The sequence below is a fragment of the Syzygium oleosum genome, unplaced genomic scaffold, assembly GCF_021117445.2.
Source record: "Syzygium oleosum isolate NSW1041296 unplaced genomic scaffold, Sole_v2.1 Sole_v2.37, whole genome shotgun sequence".
Lineage (NCBI taxonomy): Eukaryota > Viridiplantae > Streptophyta > Magnoliopsida > Myrtales > Myrtaceae > Syzygium > Syzygium oleosum.
The window spans coordinates 1,106,457-1,113,745 of NW_026607521.1; the positions used below are offsets into that span (position 1 = coordinate 1,106,457).

General features: G+C 40.0%; 2 protein-coding genes and 1 non-coding gene across 5 annotated transcripts; 1 reads left to right on the forward strand and 2 right to left on the reverse strand.

Moving 5' to 3' along the window:
* Positions 1-30: 30 nt before the first annotated feature.
* Positions 31-2,831, reverse strand: LOC115669683 (pentatricopeptide repeat-containing protein At1g62350-like). 2 transcript variants are annotated; one of them, XR_008814994.1, is made up of 4 exons: positions 2,479-2,831; positions 1,339-1,725; positions 500-822; positions 31-315 (listed from the first exon to the last, which is right to left on the reverse strand). XR_008814994.1 is itself a non-coding variant. In XM_056305456.1 (3 exons), exons 1-3 carry the CDS (start codon positions 2,767-2,769, stop codon positions 793-795), a joined length of 708 nt encoding a protein of 235 aa, XP_056161431.1. In that variant the 5' UTR covers positions 2,770-2,831; the 3' UTR covers positions 251-792. The 2 variants fall into 2 exon arrangements, 1 of the variants encoding a protein (XP_056161431.1); XM_056305456.1 differs by having other exon boundaries at positions 251-822.
* Positions 2,832-3,252: 421 nt separating this feature from the next.
* Positions 3,253-3,355, reverse strand: LOC115667430 (U6 spliceosomal RNA). The gene has a single exon (XR_004004045.1). It is a non-coding gene; the product is annotated as a U6 spliceosomal RNA (small nuclear RNA).
* An 844-nt stretch (positions 3,356-4,199) lies between these two features.
* On the forward strand, positions 4,200-6,549 carry LOC130135737 (disease resistance protein RPV1-like). 2 transcript variants are annotated; one of them, XR_008814979.1, is made up of 3 exons: positions 4,200-4,553; positions 4,815-6,238; positions 6,396-6,549. XR_008814979.1 is itself a non-coding variant. In XM_056305368.1 (2 exons), the coding sequence occupies exons 1-2, from the start codon at positions 4,333-4,335 to the stop codon at positions 5,095-5,097; spliced, it is 504 nt and encodes a 167-aa protein (XP_056161343.1). In that variant the 5' UTR covers positions 4,200-4,332; the 3' UTR covers positions 5,098-6,549. The 2 variants fall into 2 exon arrangements, 1 of the variants encoding a protein (XP_056161343.1); XM_056305368.1 differs by having other exon boundaries at positions 4,815-6,549.
* The last annotated feature ends 740 nt before the right edge of the window (positions 6,550-7,289 follow it).

A 7,289-nucleotide genomic window follows, 5' to 3' on the forward strand; every position in this document is an offset into this window, starting at 1 on the left:
TTTATGTAAATACTCTACTGAGGCAGTAACTACCTACAAAGCCAGTAACTGGGCCATGGATTGTATCAGTTTTTTAGCACATTACTTGCAGAAACGCCATGTTCCACATCATCCATTACATCTCATCCGGGAAAAAAGAAAGAGCTTTTGAAGAAAACATACGCGAAAAGATTTTCTTTTGCCACAACCCGAATTCAACAGAACATACAATTTTCGTGCCTTTCCTTGCACTTATAGTTAGCCCATTACGTGAGAGGAAAAGGTAATACCATCAGCAAACAATTTAATACAGAGGATCAAATGCAATGAGGCGTCCTTAAAGGACAATAAAATTCCTGATAACAGATAGACAAGTAAAGGTATACTCAGGGTTATCAACAGTAGTGTCTGTTGACTGATCTATACAGGAAGAACTCAACTAGAAGCAACTTGTGACAATGACAATGAGGTCCATCCACAAACAAATAGAACATCTACAAAAAAACCTGTTCCATATAACCTAAGCAACAGTGACTCTGCAACACTGGCATGAGAAAAGAAACCAACAGCACCTGCTATAAACATCCATAATCTGCTTCATCTGGCCTAAGCTCCTCTGGTTTAGAGGCCTACCTACGCACGGATGGGCATAACAGTTTGACAGCAGTTACCCATGTTTCTATTTCAATAAATAATTCAAGATCCTGCTGCAAACTGTGTGCAACGATTTTGATAGAAGTCGGCAAAAGTGGTGCATCTTTTCATTGCTGGAGTAGAACTTCTAGCTGTCCATTCTTGCATAGCTGTAAGTCCTCAAACAAGATCAACCGATCTCCTCTTCGGCTAGAAAAGAATAAGAACAGAAGTTAAGAACTTCATCTTCAAGATGCCAAGTTTCACATGACCAAATGTCACAAAGTATAGTTCAAGCATCAAGAAGAATAATAAAAGCTAAAGCCATCAACGAAACACTGGCATGGAAGCAAAAAACAGGATTAGGTCATAAATCCCAATAATTTATTATAAGCAGCTATCAATGAAAAGAAGGAATACATTCTAGTATAAATGTAGAACATGCATGGAAGCAAAATAACTCAAAAAGAAAGCGAAGCTACTACTCCTACTTGAACAAGCCAAGAGTATAAAACTCTAGTTCGTCATCAAACATTTTTTTTTAGCAATGATGACTGGTGCTAAAGGAAATTCATCTCCAGGTAACATCCAAGAGACATGAGCATTTATATCAAAAGATAATCCCAAAGCTGCTAAAGACAGGAAGGATCAGAGAGAAGCCCATGCAGCAAGATAGGCATATAGAGAACGTAATGCTAGAATGAGTATGGAAGAGCGAGTTCCTACATGTTTTCTGTCGACTTCTTCCAGGAACTTTTTAGGAGAATCCAAATATTCAACACAGTCTCTCTTCACCAACTGTACCAGATCCTTTTCTCCAGCCTTCTCTAGATTTCTTATGAGAATCATCAGGGTAAATTCATTTGGGGTACGACCAGCCGCTTTCATCTTCTCATAAGTCTGCATTGCCTCTTCAATCATGTCCGCTCTTAGATATGCTCCAATCATCTCCGCATAAGCCCTTGTGTCAGGTTCAATCCCTTCTTTCAGAAGTCCGGAGAAAACAACTTCGGCAAGAGCAACCATTTTGTTCTTTCCCAATAGTTGGATCATGTCGCAACGCAATGTAAGTTCAGTGTCGTACCATTCCTCCTCGCACATGTACTCGAAGACCTATAGCTCGAATCTTTTTAGATAGAATGAGAACAGTAAACAGGAAATATTGAAATAGTGCATCCAGAATTCACACCACCCTTGTCCATACAGCGAGGGTATTACTTTGTTTCTCTTTTTCCTCAAAATACTAATGAGAACAGTAGTTTGAATATGCCCAATGTTGTTTCGCTTGATGAAACATGGAAAACCTGCATTTCTGCCCAATTTTATCATTATTATCTTTAAATTTAATATCTTCACAGTGATTCTCCTTTCTTTGTGAATGCCTAATGTAGAAGATTAAAAAGAGTACCCAAACCCAAGCTCGGAAATCCTAAACATGGATAAAATCCATAAGGCCAAACAAGCCTACAAGAGTCATTGTTGCAAGGTAAGCCAATCTTATCAGTCAACACTCAACCCGTTTTCTAAAAATCACCCATGCCACTCACTAGCTCGATGCACCGGCTGAATCACCGATAACCAATACGAAAAACGAATTCACCAAACTTCAGAGCAGCACCGAATTGCCAGATCACTTGCTCTGCTCATACCATTTAGAGCATCCATTACAATTAAAGAATGTAACTTACACAGACACCCAAAATGGCCTCCTAAACTTCCAATTCCTATATACACGGGCAGAGGTTTTTCACATCATACGCCAAAGTTACAAAGAGAGAATTCGAAAACCAACAAGAAAAGCAAAGAAAAAAAAGACCCAGAACCACAACCAACAAGGGAAGACCCCGGGCGCGAAAAAGGCGATACCTTGAGGGCCAAATCGACCTCGTTCTGTCTCTTGAGCTCGGCGAAGGCGTTCAAGAGATCGGACTTCAAGAGCCGAGCGAGGGTCGTGCCGAGGACGTGGTTCAACCGGGGCGTGGATTTGGCCAGCTTGAGGGACTGGACGGCTTGTATGGCCTCCGTGGACAGCACGTCCGACCTCCACAGTGGCCTCCTCGTACTGTTGCGAAGCCCGCAGGTGACGAAGCTGGTGGTCGGAGCTTGGTGGAGACGCGGTCGGGCAGAGCGAAACGGGAGAGACAGAGAAGCCTCCATGCCTCCTCCACTTCTGGGTTTTGGGCCCTGTCTGTCCTGAGTGGTGAACCAGGCTGAAAAAATTTAAATTAATTCTAGAATCAAATGCAAAAAATAGTTTGAGAAGATTATAGTGGCTTTTGTTTTTCTTAATAAAAAGCAAAAGCAATCTCAATTTTGTCAGTATTTGCATATCTTGAAAGGTTTTGTGAGTATTGCCTAATTTGAAGTCAAGACATATGCATTGCAAAATATGAAAATAAGTAAAAAAAAATGAAAATAAAAGTTCATTTCAACGCATTAAACACGAGATCAATCTTAGATATACAACACTTTGAAGATTTGTATTACTACGAATAGTATGAATTCTGAGATTTCCACAATAATAACTAGAGAAAGTATATTAGGAATTTAGGGTTGATTAAGAAAATGTGAATGTAATAAAATTTGGGATGACTCCAAGTGTACGGAAATAAAAAAAAAATACATACTGAAAAAGTACAAAAAAATTTGGACCATTTCTCGATTTGTGCGTGTCATCCTTGCGCAGGGGCCATGCTAATCTTCTCTGTATCGTTCCAATTTTATCGGATGTCTCCGAAGAGACAAGCTCCTCTATCTCGCTTGAACATTATAAACTGAGGCGCATGTGTGTCCATGGTCGATGTGGGACTCTTCCTAAATTCGTACTTATTTTAAGACTGGTCATCGGAGTTCTCATTTCTTAACTTTTTTTTACTCATGTGAGGCCCACATTTACATCAAAGTTGGGTCATGTGGTCCAAGCAACTTCCCCATTTGAAAAAGAATTCTCTCTCTCTCAAGCTTACCGCTTCCAAAGTTGTTTTATCTAAAGTAATCTATATTATAAGCCACTTTCTTTTAGTACGAAATGCAAGACTTTAAGTGTTCTGCTTTTGTGACCCTTTTCCTTTCAGTGTATTGTGAATAATGTAGTGTCTTATGTACCTTGTTGTCTTTAGGGTTCATCTTGACAGAATCATGTTCTGCCATGAACTCCCACCTTAGTGTGCAGTATCTGCACTGTGATACACTGGATGAGTGGATGAGATCAAGTTGTCCTGCCATATCTTTGCTTTCCTGCCTTGTCCTACTCTCTTATGCTTTATTTTTCCAAAGTTGCTTTATCTATAGTAATCTACTTTGTAAACCACTTTTCTTTGAGTATTATTTTTACATATAGTTAAAGTCATACCTTCACCAGTTCCTAACATGGCGAATATTCGTACGACAGTATATAACATAAGCTGCCAAACAAACAATAAGCAGTGATGACTTAGGACACACTCGGAGGCCGATCTCTGCAAACTTAGAGGCTGGAATGAGTAGCGACGATCTGTTTGGAGGTGAGTACCGGGTGTTTTTGAGTTTTAGAGGATCGGACTCTCGCCATGGATTCACTGATTGCCTCCACCATGGCTTGGTGGATGTCGGGTTCAGCGTTTTTAGAGACGACGATGAACTCCAAGTTGGCAAACAAATGAAAGAAGAGTTTCCTGTGCGATAGAGAACTTCATCATCTACATAGCTTCCAGTCATTGGTGCCTCCGCGAGCTCATAGTCATGGTACAACTAACTTCTAAATCGGAGGGGAAGAAAGAGATTCTTCCCATTTTCTTCGATGTTGAACCTGAGAATGTCCCGCTTAAAACTCCATCCTACCGTGATGCCATATTGAAGTTGGAGCAAGAGCAGAAGTTGATCACTGTTGCGGTTGAGGCTTCTCGAAAGGCTCTTCAAGAAGTCGATGAAATAAATAGATGGAACCTGATGAAGGATGACGCGTAAGCTCTTCTCGATTTTTTCTTTTTCATAGAACATGTTCTTGATAAGCTCCACCTAACCGTCGGAAAAATCTTGTAGTGATCAAGATTTCTATTGTTTAGTATCAGTGAAGTTTTCGCGTTTGCATCGTGTCTGCTGTTTTACCATTTTTTATCCCTAGTCTTTTACTTGGAAAAGGAACATTAATAAAGTGAGTACAAACATGAACGAATGTATTATGATCTTTCCCACTAAAACTGGTTTGCAATTAATTGTGACAGCCGAGGAGGACTAATCAAACTGGTTGTTGGGGTGGTTTTGAATAAGCTGAAGACAATACATAAGTCCGTGACTGAACATTTAGTCGGAATGGACGGCGGAGTGGCAGATCTGAGAAAGTTATTAGATATCGAAGCAAGTGGTTTCTGGCTGGCTGTAGCTCATGCAATGAGAGGCATAGGAAAAATGACTCTTGCCAAGGTCGTCTTCAATCAACTATCGCCTCACTGTGGAATGTGCAGCAGTTTCCTTGAAGACATCCGAGAAAAAGTCATCAAGAGATGAAGGATAGTCAAGTTGCAAAAAAGGTTATCATCGGATATTGTGAATTCTTCCGCGGCGAACAACATTGATGATGTTGATTATGGTGAGCAGAGGATTGGAGAAACACTCCACAAAAAGAAAGTCCTCATTGTTCTCGATGACGTAGACAAGAGTGAACAAGTCCAGAAATTAGTCAGCAAGTGTACCATGTGGTTCAGGTTCTAGAGTTATTATTACAACTAGGAATAAAAATGTTTTGCATTATAAAGAATTAATGTATGGCGTTCTAAATTATGAAACGGAGGAAATGAGTTTTGATCATGGACTGCGGCTTTTCAGCAGGCATGCCTTCAAGAGAGACACTCCTTTAGATGACTACCACATCCTTTCAAGAGACGTCGTCTCCATAACTGGACTACTTCCTTTGGCTCTTGAAGTGTTAGGTTCGTTCCTTTATCGAGAAGGAGATAGGAAAAGAGGCAAGACAAATCAAGTTCCACAAGATATCGCAGGAAAGTTGAAGAAGAGTTATGATGCCTTAAGTACTGATGTTGCTTGCTTTTTCATTAATGAGAACAAGAATAATGCAATTCACGTGTGGAAGGATTGTGGATAGTCTCCAGAATGGGGTATTGATGTCCTCAATAAAGGTTCGAAATGACAAGGTGTCCTGGATGCATGACCAACTATGAGATCTTGGAAGGGAAATCGTCCATCAAAATGCTGTAACAGATCCTGGAAATAAAGCAAAGCGACAACTATCGATAAATATTCTCTATTTTACCAAGTACCTTTCTTTTGAGGGGTTTCTTCTTCTCTGTGAAATGTGGTTGCTGAACAGAGAAGAGGAACTTCAACTCGCTGATTAGTTTTTACTGTAACAGAGAAAAAAAAATGTTCAAGCACTCCATCTAGCCTGGCATAGTTTTCCAAGATTCCATATTACTATTGGAAAGATGGAAGAATTTGGACAACTAAGGTTCCTTAAATTGGACAGAAAAACTTTTGTTGGGGACTTCACCAATTGACTTTCAAACTCAAGATGGATTTCTTGGGCTTATCCTCAACCGGATTTTAGGGTGGCCAGTATGCATTAAAGAATGGAGTCGTTTTCGAACTTTGTTACAATGACTTCACAAATGAAGTATGGAGCATACTCAAGGTAAGTTATGTGTTTACTTAAAGCCAAATTGTCTGATCTTATGGTACTTTTTTTTAGTAAAGTCCATCTTCTAGTCTGTTTTTATCTTTCTCCTTTAGTTGTATGATCCTCTAAACTAGATATTTCACTTCTGCAATACGTTGTTCTCTATTTGCAGATGGCAAGTTCTGACGCTGAAAAACTGTTCTGCCATAACTAAAACTCCAGACTTTTCTAGTTGCTCCCAAGTTCGATGGAAATTGACTGCTCCACTGGAAAACTGAAGTGCTTGGCTGACTTGAGTATTGAAAGTTGCAGGCGTCTTAAAGAGTTGCCTGAAGAAATTGGAGGGCTGGTGAATCTTAAGCATTTCTCTTTAAAGGGATGTTTTATGGAGAAGAAACTCCTCGACTTATTTGGTAAGTTAGCATCATCGAACAAAGTTTTCTGTATGGAACACGGCGATCCGTTGCTTACCGGATTCTATTAGTGGACTAAACTGTTTTGTCAACTCTTGGCATATAACACACGCCAATCACCGAACTTCTGAACTCTATTGAAGGGCTGGTGAAGCTGGAGAACTCGTCTTTCTTTCACTAACTTTAGGATACTTTCTAGTTCCATCAGAAAGTTGAAATCATTCCGCGTGTTGGAACTGTCACATCTTAATCAATTGGTACATGGAAACTGATGGGAGTTTCCTAGTTATATTGGAATGTTGGAGAATTTGGAATAGCTACATGTCTATAGTTGTCCAGTGTTAGAGGTTGAAATCCCTGCCGAACTCGGGACATGGTCCTTGTTGAGAATCCTAAATTTATCGCGTACAGGAACCGTCCGTTTGCCAGGACAAAGATCTGCTTCCTCGCCTTGAAAAAATGAACTTTGTATAGCGTGAGATTGAAGAGTTGCCAGAGCTTCCCATGAGTTTGATGTGTTTACAATTCGAATCTAGTTCGTTGCACTTGGTTTCTAATCTCTCGAATCTGACAAATTTGGTGGAATTGATTCAACATGTTGGCACTGGTTATAATGAAGGGTTAAAGTTAGTGCTGACTTGTGACCTACGGTG